This window comes from Lissotriton vulgaris, chromosome 3_1 (assembly GCF_964263255.1).
Source record: "Lissotriton vulgaris chromosome 3_1, aLisVul1.2, whole genome shotgun sequence".
NCBI lineage: Eukaryota > Metazoa > Chordata > Amphibia > Caudata > Salamandridae > Lissotriton > Lissotriton vulgaris.
Genome location: NC_141689.1, coordinates 718,177,090 through 718,191,855, shown reverse-complemented (window position 1 = coordinate 718,191,855; position 14,766 = coordinate 718,177,090). Strand labels below are relative to the sequence as shown.

General features: G+C 45.0%; 1 protein-coding gene across 2 annotated transcripts in view; it reads left to right on the top strand.

Moving 5' to 3' along the window:
- MCC (MCC regulator of Wnt signaling pathway) overlaps nucleotides 1–14,766 on the top strand; it is a 1,280,822-nt gene that overhangs the window by 1,040,945 nt on the left and 225,111 nt on the right. For both annotated transcript variants that reach the window (XM_086961033.1, XM_086961034.1), the window contains one exon: nucleotides 10,600–10,748. In XM_086961033.1, coding sequence (XP_086817159.1) covers nucleotides 10,600–10,748 — 149 coding nt within the window. The remainder of the gene's footprint in view (nucleotides 1–10,599; nucleotides 10,749–14,766) is intronic.

Below are 14,766 nucleotides of genomic sequence, written 5' to 3'. Positions count from 1 at the left end.
TAGGCCAGGGTGCCCGGCTTCCAGTAATGACTCAATAGCTGTCTGTGGATTCCAATAATGTGACAGTGGGGGACCACAGAAGTCAAAAGATTAAGAACCATTAGTGCAGATTGTTGGAGGGGACCCACAGACTGCGTGGATTGAGATGAGATCGGGTGGTGCAGTGATTCCCACCACAAAACAAGTTTGTTTTCGTCCCCTGAAGAGTTGCCCTTCTGTGCTGCCTCTAGCACTGAATGTCCACCAGGAATTTAGAGATTATGTTCCTTCTGCTTCTCTCCATGTGAGCTACCAGCTGGTAGTCACATGCATGCAGTTGAAAATGCAACACACATTTCCTTAACTTTCCAGCTGGTGTCTGCATGCAGTTATTAAATGGCGGAGGACAGAAGGCTGACCAGAGTTTGACCAGAGATGAACCCTTTGCTTTTTGCCAATTAAAAAGCTCTACTTTCACTTTCTTTGCCAAACCAGGACGCGTCATTTTTTCCAAATAGTTCATAGCAAAATGTGGTCAGCCAAAGCCAAGCTAGCTGACAGTTCCAGCTGAACACAGTGCCATCAACATTTCACCACTTATACTCAGAAGTCTGTTGATTCACCTTCTCCATATACTGTCTCTCTTGTGGCATGTGCTTGTCAAAGAAATCTCTTGTCTCACTTCCGCTCTAGGCAGCAATTTAATTTTCAGGCACCGCATTGAATGAAACATTTTTTAATAAAAAAGTTCTGCTTTTACACAACTCTGAGGCAGCCGATGATTGCTATTGACTGTCTACCTCTTTGGCCCATGTTACCAGGTCATTTACAGGAAGTGGAAGATATTTTCTAGCTCCAACTTAATCTGGAGAATGATAGAATAGAGGAACCCATCCATTTTGATAGTACTGAGTACTAATGTATTATCACCCTGTGTGCATATAACAAACTAGCTATGTGTCTGGAAGCAAGCAGAGTTTTGACTTACCTTCTGAACTTGTTAGTGTTTTTGAGGCCTTGGACAGGCAGTGTCAGTATCACAGTAGCAGAGCTATTGAGAATCAGAGTCTTGTTGGCTATTTTAAATATGTTTGGTGAGGAGGCGTGGATAACTGCTTCTTTTGATGTATTGGTCAAATCCAACACAGTTTCAGTTGTTGTCTGTCTGAAACATGGTACAATGATTACATCAGAAATCATTTTGAGGGCAACATTGGGCAATATTTTGTGCTTCCTAAACAAACTTTAGCTCAGAGTACATACCCCTAGTCTTCCACTTTACTGAAAATGTTTTGCATTTAGAATGGACATAGTTCTACTTATGTAGCAGTCACTAAGAAGCATTAAGGTAATGAGAGGAAACTTCCTTTTTTCAGGCTTGATTGAGTTAGCTTAATCAATCTGAGTTTGACCAGTCAAGTACCTAACTGGAGCTATGGCATCTCAAGGATGTGATTAAGAATGGTAAAATGTTGCCTTCAGGCGTGGTTCATTTGCTACCATTTTTGGAAGCATTTGTTTTGAATAAATGTATAACATTCTGAATTCCAATTGTTTGGTGGATGTGTAGACTTTTTAATGACATAGAGGCATTCAAAAACCAAACCATTCCATCAGGCTCCTTGTGCAGGTTCCAATACTGTCTGCATTTATGTTGTCACGTGGATAGATTTGTATGCAATTAAAACTAGGACACCGACCAAAATGAATTCTAGTTATCATAGTGGCATAATAACTCAGGTTGTCGACTGCCTAAACGTTGAATGAAAAGTTAGTGAGTGAAGGAAGAAAAGCGAACAAATTGAAACAAAAAAATGTTAGGAATTTCTGGCAGTTTGTATGAGATGGAACAGGAAAGATCACTGGAAAAATGAGATGCTTAGCGGATGAAGAGGCCTGGGTCAGCCATTTAGAAGAAATATATGGGGATGGAAAGGAGAAGGTGTATGCTGAGGAAAGATTAGTGGTAGGAGAAGAGATCTTATCTGTTAAAAAGATTGTGGAAATAATGCAGGCCTTAAAGAACTAAATCAGCAGGCCCAGGTAACTTACTTGCGGTTACAATCAAAACAAGCGTAGACTTGTGTGCACATTTTCATTATGTGGTATTCTAAAGAATCCTAATAACTGGACCTATTCCTGATAGCTTGAATGGAACATTAATAAGCCCACTTTATAAAGAAGCATTGGCAAAGCCAATCAGTCTCGTAAATGCAAGAGCTAATGGCTTTGCCAATATTTTTTAGCCATGTTGTTCCCTAGTGTGGCTGCTGTTCAGCATGGCTAAAATTAATGGCGTAAAGTGGAGTTGCGTGGAGTGGCATACAGTGGAGTAGAGTGTTATGGAGAGGTATGGAGTGGGGTACAGTGGTATAGAGTAGAATTGAGTGACGTGGAGTAGAGTGGAGTGAATAGAGTTCATAGAGTTGAATGGCATATAGTGGAGCAGAGTGTCATAGAGTGGAGTGGCACACAGTGTCATGCAGTGGTGTAGAGCAGAGTGGAGTGACATTGAGGGTGGTGCGTAGAATGGTGCAGTGTAGATTGTTGGAGAGTAAAGTGGCGTAGAATGGATTGGTTCAGTGTAGAGTTGAGTGGTGCAGAGTAAAGTACAGAGGTGCTGAGTAACAGTTGTAGAGTGTAGTGGCATAGAGTAGAGGCACAAATGCAGTAGTGTGGAGTGCAGTGGTGCAGAATACATTAGAGTGGCATGGAGTGATGCAGAGTGTAGTGACATAGGGTGCAATAGTGTAGCATACAGTTTAGTGGTGAAAAGTAGAGTGCAGTGGAATAGAGTGCAGCAGCATAGAGTAGAGTGGTGCAGGGAGCAGTGGCATAGCGTACAGTGGTGCAGAGTAGAATAGAATGGCATAGTGTCCAGTGACACAGAGCACAATGGTGTAGAGCATGGGTACTCACAGACCTTCTGTCGGGGGCAAAATTACAGTGTGGTTTGTGGCCGGGTGCTGCACTGGTAGGGGTGGGGTCAGTGGAGCGGGGTCAGTGAGGGGCTGGGGGCGGGGCTAGAGTAAAAAAATTCTAACGCGTTTGAAAACATTAGACAGCGCGACAATGCTGTATTTCAAAAGCAGATGTAACTACAAAGAGCACAGGCTTTTAGATGTATTTTTTCTGGACCGCTCAACCTGCCTTATGGATTTTTTTAAATGTAATTCTTTTTTTTCAGGAATAGTCGACAATAGATGGAGTTGTAAAATTGCCATTTCCAAAAGCTGTTCCTACCTAAAAGTGAGAACGGGGTAAGCTGCCAACTCTGAGTATATACTGGACATTTATGGCAGCAGTGTAGTTCACGTTCAGCGGATATAGCCTAAAGATTTGCGAGGGATCTTGATATTTGAGTTAATTATAATAATTCTGTGATGTGAATCTATATCATTCAGAAAAGGGAGCTTGCCCTTACCCTTGCCATCAGCATAACTTGCTACCGTGATATGTGTTATTATCAGCTAGCAATATTCTATACGCAGAGCCAATACATCAAAAGTGGGTCTGACTGCTTAAATGGCGATAGCATGCTGAGTTTCTAACATTTGCATCCAGCGGATCGATTCTTCAATAGGGCAGTTGTGTTCAGTACCTTCATGTGACTGAAAAGGTCTGGATTTATAACCAGTGTATCCATTTGTGACCATCAAGGCTTTGGATATGTTGCTTTGCTTTGCCCGAGAGAGCCAATCCAGGAAGGAGACTCTCCAGATGCATAGACTGTAGTCTTTGTGCTGGTATCAAAGACACAGGGAGGTAGGAATTTGGTAGCGTGGGACCCTGCTGTACTCTGCAGAGAATACTGAGATGTCCAAGTCTCTCATTGATTCTGTAATAAATTGTGTAGTTATTTTGTTCTCAGAATTTCATGTTTGTTGTCGCACGACACTGTTGCTGACAGTGTTTTTAGGTCTCGGCTAGCGTAAGACTGCGCACATGCGCAGTCGAGCTGGCGAGAGTTAATGAGATTCAGTAAGTTTCACTAGCGAGGTTAAGCCCGCCCTTCTTTTCTATTGGCTGGCGTCACCGTTCATGTCAAACGGTGGCCAGCCATTGGAGAAGAGATCCTATTGATGTTTTTCTTTCTCTTTAAGCCCCGTCCTTTTCAGACTGGGTTCCTTGACTTACTGCTGGCGTAAAATGTTTCTAATCTTCTTTATGGGTCCAGATGGCCCCATAAAGAAGATAAGGAACCTTTTATGCCAGCAGGAAGTCAGGCGCGTTCTCGGGCGCTTGTTTTTCTTTCCTTTTCGTATAATCGCGGCACCCGCGCTTTTACTTTATATGTTACAAGTAAAGCGCGGGTGCCGCGATTATACCAAAATGAAAGAAATAGAAAAACCATCTATTTCTTTCATTTTAGTATAATCCCGGCACCCGTGCTTTACTTGTAACATTTTGAAAGTAAACCGCGGGTGCCGCGATTATACCGAAATTAAAGAAATGGATGTTTTTTTTTCTATTTCTTTCATTTTGGTATAATGCATTGCCGGGACTTGTAGTTCAGGCTCTCTGCGGAGCTCTGCTGCCCCCCACTGGCGTTGAGAGGTAAAGCCACAGTGTGCTATTCAACAGTGAACTTATTCAATCAACAGTGAACACCAGCATTTACCTGCCACTGGACACTGCTGGCAAAACCTGCGTCCGAGGACACGAGAGGGCAGACACCATCAGTAATAAGAGGCACATACCCAAATATTGAAAATACATTCTGTGGATATGCAAGCTACCCCATTTAAAGGATAGTGAAGCTGAGGGGAAGCATGCGTGACAGCCGGCCTGTGACTGATGAAAAAGGCTGCTCGAGGCAGAGACTGCGCACCTGCCAACATCGATCCCCACCAAAGAGGGGCTTTGTAGTGAGAATCGGGGAGATGTCTTACTTTCCACTTTGCACATGCACCAGAGTCATGGAAATTGTTGGAGATACATACAATAAAGAAAGAAGAAAATACAAACGCTGGCTGCCTGCCATAAGTGGCGGCGGCGCAGTTGTGTTGTAGCTCTGTAGCGCTACTCAGAAATGTGACTTCAATAACAGACTATTTTAAACAAGGTGTTGGTGGAATGGCCGCTTTCAGACCTTCTTTTTCGTGTTTTTATTTAACAAATGCAATTGTGTTTTGTTTCTTGGTGGAAAACCACACAGTTCGGGGCACTGCCGTGAAGTGTGTTTGTGTGAAAGGTGATTGTAGGTAGCAGCGGTCGTGCGAGGCATTTCCGGTGCAACAGGTGCTCTGTTGCACTGGAAACGGTAAAGCAGTCCTCATTGTGAGAGTCAGAGAGGGCAAGTTATTCCAACGATTTGGCAATAAAGGCCTTCCTACTGCTTCCCAAGACATTACACCGAATGTGCAAACATGCACACAGGTTTTACACCCCTTGCAGTATAATAACAGCTGGTTACAGAGGGTAATTGAGAGTTGGGGTATCTGCTGAGGCTGTGTTGGGAACATGTGTTTTCATTACTCATGTTGGTTTAACACGGTGCTCTGAGGCTCTTTTGGCAGCGAAGACACCGGAGTCTTTGCTGAGAGAGAGAGAGTGTGCGCGCGTATGTGCGAAGGTTCGTCTGATTTGTGAATGAGTTTGAGTGTGTGCCCTTTCGGCCAAAGGCGTCTTCAAATAAAAAATACAGTCGATTTTGATTGCCACCTCTCGGTCGTATATCCACCAAAGAGTAGCAAACAGGTAAAGCACGCTTTCCTATGACAAATGGTTGATATTCCCATTCCCGCCATAACATAGCTTTTTTAAACAAGAGGCTGAACTTCGTTCTCGAATTACAGCCGTAACTCTCACATTGGACATTTATTAGCCCACTGGTTTTTGTTTTTCTTTAGAGGATGCTAACTCTAGTGCTTTGCCTTTCCCACAATGTTTAATAACTGATAGTATTACCCAATGTAATGCTATTCGTGTAACACCATCGAGACAATGCAACTCTGCGTCGACCCGATAGATAGAATTATAACTTTTAGTTTACATGAGCAAGGCACATCTGTGCAGCAAGCGTTTCACCCCCTACGTTACCTTCTCCGCACGACTCATCTTTGTAAAGATAGGCAGCCGTGAGAACCTATCATGGAACCTGGGGGTTCTACTGAAACGAATTGGAAGGCTTCATGGCAGCCAATTGTAGGGCTGGGTAGAACCCGGCCTCATGTTAGACTGAGCCTGCCCTTTGACTGACCCAGCCTGTGCCCTATCTCTCTTTCAGAAGTAGCGGCATATCTGAAACATTCCCTTATATATGTATGCCTCTACTTTGAAAACTTGTTTAAATCAACGCCTCAGAATATGGTCGGCCTGAACAGTGAAGCGGTTCCGGGAAAACTTCTGGTGTGAAAGGCATGGGTGAACCCGCCAGGAACAGCTGGAGCACAAATGCAGCAATGCGCATGGCTTTAAAATTCCTAGAGGAGTGCAAGCCAGGAATTTAAAAGGGAGAGCCCTTTTCTGGAAAAAAAAGTTAAACGTGGCTAGATCACTGTTTGAGAGAGCCCTTCCACCAGAAAATTAGAGTGCCACAGTCACCGTCAAGGAAAGGTGGTGGCTTGGTGTTGTGTGTTTGTGTCTGGCTCTGTGTGTGTGCGCCTCTGTGTTTGTGTGGCTCTATGTGTGTGTGTGGCTCTGTGTGTGTGTGTGTGTGTGGCTCTGTGTGTGTGTGTGGCTCTGTGTGTGTGGCTGTGTGTGTGTGTGGCTCTGTGTGTGTGGGTGTGTGGCTCTGTGTGTGTGGCTCTGTGTGTGTGTGGCTCTATGTGTGTGTGTGTGTGTTTTTGAAACATAAATAAAACGCGTTGTTATTTGCAATGTCAATAGCTCAAACTCGCGTAAATACGCGACCTATTGCATTGCAAATGCAATAGGTCTCGCATTTGCGAGAGATTAAGCTATTGGCATTGTAACGCGTTTTATTTATCTGTTTTTAAAACCAACATAATAAAAAATTCGTCATTTACAATGCCAATAGCTCTAACTTTTGCAAAGGCGAGACCGTTGCATTGTAAATGCTTGTTGCAATACTATGCAAAGTCAACCCTTCCTCACGACTGCATGGCTTTCTTGTAAATCTCTTTTCCTTGCTTTGTATTCAAGGCTTTCCTCCCTATTCTGTTTTTGTCCCTCCCCAGGAGCATAGCATATTTACCCTTGCTTTTGATTGGCTAAGGTGTAGCCTTCCACTGTTGACACTGTGGAACATTTTTCATTTTTTTTATTTTTATATTTTTTATTTAATTGCTTGTTTAGCACTCTGTATTAGTGCGTCTTGATTTTCAGTATGTGTGTGCACTCTTTTCTTTGACCCTTAAAGTCTCACCCCATCTCTCACCTCCCTTCTTCCATCCTCACTCGCCATACTCGCTCAGAGCATGCCAGGAGCCGGAAGGTGACCTTGTTGATGCTCTGAATGTTGTGGTCATCCCATCGCTCCCCTAACATACCCTCATCCGATGCTCCTTAGCGGTGTGTCAGGTGCCTGATGGCAGCCTTTGCAATGCTGTTGGTGTTGCCTAGTTGCACGATCCAGTCGTCTTCATGGTGGTAGCCGCTCCTGGATTAGTCACTGCATAGGCTTTTAAACTCTTCTGGCATTGGCAAACCCAGTAACAGTGGCCAACGTGTGTTGGGTCATCACATTGTGACAACTTATTTGACAAGGCAATACACATGACAAGACAGCAGCCATCTTGAAAGTATAGAAAGTAGTGTTTTCATTGCTTTTTATACTTTTAACATGGCAAGGCTAATTGCATCTCTCACCCAACGCTGGCTAAGCAAGTCGATTGGCTTTATCAATGCTTGTTATATATATTTTGAGTCCAGTGTGGTTTTTTTTTGCTTCAGTCTCTAAATCCGAATGAAATCCATCATCATTTTATCAATAGTGTGACATCTTTACACCAGCCTGCTTACAGTGAAGTGAATACAGGCAATGGAGATGGCATGGGCTCTGAGGATGGGGGTGATTTGGTACTGGAGAGGATAGGGGTGGGTAAAGAGGTAGGTATGATATGTTGGTCAATGATCTGCACTTTTCGCATGTCCGTACTAATTTAGAAAAATGGTAAAAATGTATTTCGACTGCCATTTGACTTTTTTTTTTAATATGCTCTTTAAACTAGCTCCACTAAATGTATTAATGTATTGTAATGGCATAAATTCTTTAGGGTCCTCGACATTGACAACTCCTGTGATTATCTTGCAACTGATAACTCACACTGTTCACCAAAAACGGGCCTGTCTTTCTCTAATACCTTATCAAGAACGTGCAGTGCCCTCTCTGCGAGGCAGGATTGAGGCTCGCTGACTAAGCCGGATGAGAACTAGTCCTCTGCGGGTTTCGTGTAGCGCACTGTGTGTGTGGTGTGAGGCTCCACTGGTGAAATGTTGCTCTCTTAATCCTGATCCCAGGAGGACAGGAGCAGCCGCTTACCCAAGCAGCCCCTGCCAAGGATGAGCAGCCAGAGAGCAGGCTCCCGCCATAACTAATGTAAGCTGTAATGATTGATGGCAGACGAGAGGCACCCGAGAAGGCTGGCGCTGGTTCGCCCTTAGTGGCAGCAGTTTGGTATTTACTCAACCAAAAAGATATATTGTTTTGTTTCTTTGCGAATTAGGTTTTTAATGGAAATGCTGTCAGTCACTGAGGCAAGTGCAGCGGCCTGGACCATGAACAATGTTATGTTAACCCCTGAATGCCAAGGCTCACTGTGGATGCCACATGTGGGCTGCAGGGAGCCTGGTGCACAGATGGGATACAAACTGGAAGTCGCATGAAAAGACGGGCGTAACAACAAACATCCTTGTCAGGGTCCGAAACAAACATTTGCAATTTTAAGCAAAGTAGAAAATGTTTTCACTTATCTGCCTGACTTCAAATCATCGGCGTGTTTTCATCCTTCATTTGACACATTCTAAGCCTTGGGATGTTCCGAGTATATCAGATACACGCCAGCTTTAGCTCGGTGCCTTTTCCTGACCCTAAAGCTGGCATGAGTCCCTTGATGAAGTAGTAGATAACTACATCAATTTACGCAGTCGATTGACGTCTCTTTTTTCCATGCGGCAGTAGTGCCCGCTTACTCACCCTCTCAACAGCCGGTGCTCTAGTAGACAGAATCCCCTGCAGCATGGGTATAGTGACAGGGCCCTGCAATGGACCTCCTGCTTTCAGTCTAACCTAACTCAATTAATCCGAATGGAGTCCGCAAGTTGCAGCAAAGGCCCTGTTGACTATGCAGTAGCCCACGCCTCATTACCATCCCTGTTCTTTTCAACTTCCACATGGATGTAATAGTTGCCCTTATTTATAAATGTGATGGGCTTCTCCATTCTTTCAATAACTGAACAAATGGAAGGACTTTGTCAGGTTCAGAATATTACTAAAACATATTCAGGTGGACTTGTGGCTAGCTATTCCAATGAGCAAGCCACACTGCCTTCTGCTAAGGCTTGCTGGTTAGATGCCCCAACCTTTCACCCAACAAGGTGAAATCTTAAATTTAAGGCTTGGCCATCTTGGTGGCAGCATGCATGGTTAACGGCTCTTGTGAATCTATTGTCATACCTAATATATCTGACGGAAAGTGCTCAGAGGCTGCTGCCAGTGGGGTTTAGATTGTATACAAACACTAATTGCATTACTACATTGAAAAAACAATCTACTAAAAATTGCAGTTGGCCTGGTTAACCAACAAGGCCTAATAATTTATTCATAGTCTGCCTACTGCAGGCCTGGGGAGGCGAGAGGCTCTTGATTTAGATATTTGTCCAAAAAGTACAAAGTCTTACATCCGAAAATGGAACCATGTATTTAATAGCTTTCCCATAGACAGGCATTGGAATGTGTTAAAGGCGTTCCGCTTGTCTTCATGTTGCAAGTGGAAATGGAACAGTATTTTTATACAGTAATTTCAACTGAGATCTGCTGTTAAAATTGAATGTTCTCCCACAAACTGCTAGTACCCTATGAGTATAGAATGGGTCTGCTCAGTGCAGTGATTTCTTGCCGTTGATGATGGCCTCGTGCTATTCCTCGTGTTTCTTGGGCATTGTGATGTTATCATGCGCCAACCTATAAAACCAACCTTGGTAAAAATATGTTATAAACTGACAGGAAGTCCCAATTTTTCTTCGGTAAGGCCAAATCATCCAAATTCTTTGTATGCGGTTTGTAAAAGAAAGGTGTAATATGATAGAAAAATGTCATACCAGCAGGCGTTTTTTAGGCTGCAATGAATTACAGCTCTTTAAATGGGAGTAATATGAATATATTTTTATTAACATGTAAATTAATTAACACGATTGCAGTGAGTGATGTGTCTATTGGAAATGTATTTTAACTTGCCTTTTAATAAGAAAATCTAAAAAAAGAATACAAATGGAGAGACCTCCGTTTATTCACGGTAAACATATACAGTGTGCCACACTGGCCTACTTCGCTCTCAAGAAAACTTAACAAAAAAAAAAGAAAGGACATTGCAGGCAATAATAACAGAATGCCATGTATGTGGATGGCGCTATTCTCTTTAATGCGCTGGCTGCAATTCAGGCACTGTGCAGTACATTCAGCAGTGGATAAATCTCTCTCTCCCCCTCCCCTTGCAGGTGTCCAGCAGCGTTGCAGAGCACTTGGCCCACTCCTTGCAAGACTGTTCCAACATCCAGGAAATCTTTCAGACGCTCTACTCCCATGGCTCGGCCATCTCGGAAAGCAAAATCCGCGAGTTTGAAGTGGAAACCGAAAGATTAAATAGGTAGGACAAAGACACAGATGAATGTGGCACTGCGGGGGATTTAGAGAGAGGCCAAGTGTTCATTGCCATCTACGTGTATGAAATGAGGCATTTTTTGTATAACTTCTTTATAATTTATGTGTACAAAGCCGGGCTAGGATAGAAAATTGGCCCGGGCACCAAAATAACAAACATTGCCAAAGCCAGTAGGTCTCGCCTATGTACGAGCTATTGGCTTTTTCAATGTTTTTTCGGTCATGTTTTTCAGCAGCATTGCTTTGGTGTATCTTTGAAATAATAAAAAAAATAGTGCTGCGACACGGCCAGCGTTGACCACGTTATAGTGTTTTTTTTTAAAGGACATTGAGGACTGAGCGAAAAGCAGAATGAAGTGGGAGTGAGAGAGGGATGTGGGAAAGAGCGGGGAAAATGGACACCAGGAAATGAAGGGGCGTGAGAAGATGGGCGCAGGAGGCAAAGAGGGCAGATAAGTCCACAGGTAGCGAGACCTATAACAATATTCGGGGTCAACCCTGTAAGTCTTAAGAACCAGTGTTATAATACTATATTAAAAACTAAGGTATCTCTGGAGAGAAAAAATGAGTAAGAAATAGAGGTTATAAACATCTATCAGTCCGTTTCCTTGGTGTACGGCCCTACCTTCATGGACCCATTTTGAGATTGACCAGATTATAATTTCGGAATTTCCACCCGAAAACCGTTTTTTAGGTTTATGTTTTGCAATTGTCATTTTTCTTTCAACCATCATGTAAATGTAAATGTAAATGTATGTATACTTGTAAAGCGCACTATCACCTGACAGGCATCTTGGCGCTGTATACCGCTGTGGAACCCGTCCTGGCTTTCCCTGTGAGATGCTCCCTACTGGGCACCCCCAAGGTGAAACCAGGCATCCCAGCGCTTTAGGGCCGTTGTGGAGATTAAGCAAGCTATTGCCCAGAGTTGCAGAGTGGGGACCCATGATTAGAGTAGGCACTGATGTGAGAATTATCGAGTCTATGGACATTGAGCCCAAGACCCTGCCGCGTCGGGATTTGAACCCTGGTCCCGGCCAGACCTCTGCATCAGGGTCTGCCGCTCTAACCATTGAGCCACACTTCTCCACATCATGGAACTCCTTAGGTAGCATTCTACTAAATGTCCTTGTGACGCATTGTCCTGATGATGGCCCTGGTCAAGTTTACCTTTGGGCTGAAACTTCGATTTTCTCTTATATAATACGGACTGTCTAAATCGGTTCAAGTTGCAACCGTACATCTGCAAGTGGACATGTGATTTTTTCATTTGATTATTAGACAGTACTTTGTCTGAGTTTCTGCAGCCTAATATTTTTTGTATTACATATTATTTTGTCTTGATTGCACCAGAACTCCTTGATGGTTTGGAGTACTTACTGTTTGATTCTTTTACTTTGAATTATTGTTGTAATATCTTAGTCTATTTAAATATTTTCTCTGTTTGCAATTTGCCATTATGTGTGTGTGATGTAATTTTATAAGAGAATATTATTCTTTGTATTTATACATAACATAATTATTGACTTACCTTGGGTTGGTTCTCTATTTCTTACTCATTTTTGTCTCTCTCGAGTGAACCTTAGTTTTTGAAATAGTACAGGTAGAGAGAAAGCAAAAGAGGGCAGATAGGACGCAAAGGTTTGGGCGGGTGGAAAATAATAGTGCCTGATTGAATGCCAAAGTGGGGGAAGAGAGAGGGCTAAAAAGGAGAGTTAGATGGAAAAAAGGAGGGGGCAGCAGATGTATAAGGATTCGAGTATAGAGGAGGCAATCGGGAGAAGAGGCAAAAGAAGGGAGGGAAGTAAAAGAAGCTGAAAACATTGGACTGTTCTGAAGAAGTGAAAATGCAGATTGCTCACAAAAGGCAGAGAAGGGGCAAAAGAGGCACCGCGTTGGCAAACTGAAGTAGGTTGGGCAACTGGGGGTAGGATGAGCAATAGGCACAGAGGGTGGGGGCCGTCAGAAGAAAAAGAGGGCAAAGAGAAGGCTACTTTGGGAAAGGGATAAGAAAGAATAGCGGAGGACGAGAAGATTGAAGGAATATGAGATCCAAATAAATAGTATACGGTAAATGGTACAGGGTACAGATCCAACCAACTACCGCCAAAGTAGGAGCCAACAACAAGAGCACAGGACAAGAGCGCACAAAGAGGCGCGACTTTCACAACTCACGTTCTGTCACACAGAGGTTTCACTCACACACGGGTACACAGTTCACTCTTACGGTGAATGGCTATTTCACACACACACAGGTGTACGGTTTATTGCACACATGAACACTATTCACTTATAGGTGTTCAGAGGCCACGCCCCTTTTACAACACTCTTCAACGCAGCTCCGTGGAGCTTACTGGAGGTACCTGGTGGGCTAGTTGGCCCCCAGGGGACCTCAGGATTGAAGAGGAATTAATCCCCCAACTTAAAACGCGCCACAGGGCTATTTTGCACACATATCACCTCAGGCCCGCCCCCTACCTTCACCACTGTGCAAACGCGCCCGTGGCGCGTTTTAAGTTGGGGGATTAAGTTCCTTTGAATCCTGAGGTTCCCTGGGGTCTAATTAGCCCACCAGGTACCTCCAGTAAGCTCCACAAGGCTGCGCTTCAGAGAGGTGTAAAAAGGGGCGTGGCCTTTAGCACCTCTCTGCAACGCAGCTCTGTGGCACTTACTGGAGGTACCTGGTGGGCTAGTTGGCCCCCAGGGACCCGCAGTATTGAAGGGGAATTAATTCCCCAATTTAAAACGTGCCACAGGGCATGTTTGCAGAGTGTGTTTGTGAGGGGGCGGGGCTGGGGATGATTGCGTCTTTTTAAAAAAAATAAAAAAATTGGGAAAGGGGGGCTGTGTGGCCCCCCTTCTTCTTACTTTTTTGGGGCCCTAGGGACCCCATACCCCAGGGCCTCATCCCAAAATTAAAAAAAAATATTTATGGGAAGGGGGCCGCGTGGCCCCTTTCCCGTGGCCAATTCAGGGCCCGAGGACTCCCCATCCCCGGGGGCAGGGCCACATTTTAAAATATTTTTATGGAGGGGGGGCTGCGTAGCCCGCCTCCTCAGGCCACTTAAGGCCCGAGAACCCTATCCCCCCGGGGCCAGCCATTGTTTTATTAATATTATTTTTTCTTAGTGGGGAGGGGGGCGGCGTGGCCCCCCTCCCGGGCCACTTACGGCCCCGGGGACCCCATCCCCCGGGGCCTGTCCTCCTGTTGGGGACCATGGGCGGGTCCCCAATCCCCCCGCGGTCCCAGCCGGCTCCCCGCCTCCTGTGGGAGCCGGCATTGCTTTTCCACATGGGGAGCAGCTAACATGCTGCTCCCCATGTTTAGGATATTTTATTTTTAAAAAAGCCCCGGGGTGGCGGTCCCCGGGGCTGCGGGGGGGGCTGTGAAACCCCCGCCATACTTTTGTAAAAGCCCCGGGGGTGGTAGTCTCCGAGGCTGGGGGGGCCTGAGAGTCCCCCGCAACAAGTTTAAAAGAAGCCCCGGGGGTGGCGGTCCCCGGGGCGGGGGGGGGCCTGAGAGCCCCCCACTAACTTTCAAGAAGCCCCGGGGGGTGGCAGTCCCCAGGGCTGTGGGGGCCTGAGAGCCCCGCCACCTATTTTCAATAAGCCCCAGGGGTGGGGGGGGGTTTTGAGCCCCCACGTATATTATAATAAAGCCCCGGGGCAGTGTGGGGGGGATTGGGCCCCCCCACACTTGTTTTTAGCATGCCCTTGGGATTTGCCCCCCCCCCCCTTAGCCTTGAAGCGCAGGAGGCCGCACTTCGTTTTTTTTTTTTTATCGGCAGGATCCGTGCATCCTGCTCAGATTTTGCCGATTTTTCAAAAAAGTAATAATACTTTTTTGGGCCTTGGGGGTCCTTATGGGACCCACTGAACAGGCCTAGGGGATCAGGGTGTTTCCCTGACCCCTGGTCAAACTACACACAGTACAAAACGTTGAGGCAAGACTGCTAATTGGGATACCTAGGTTTACCTCTGCCCTAGATGGTCTCCTGCAACTG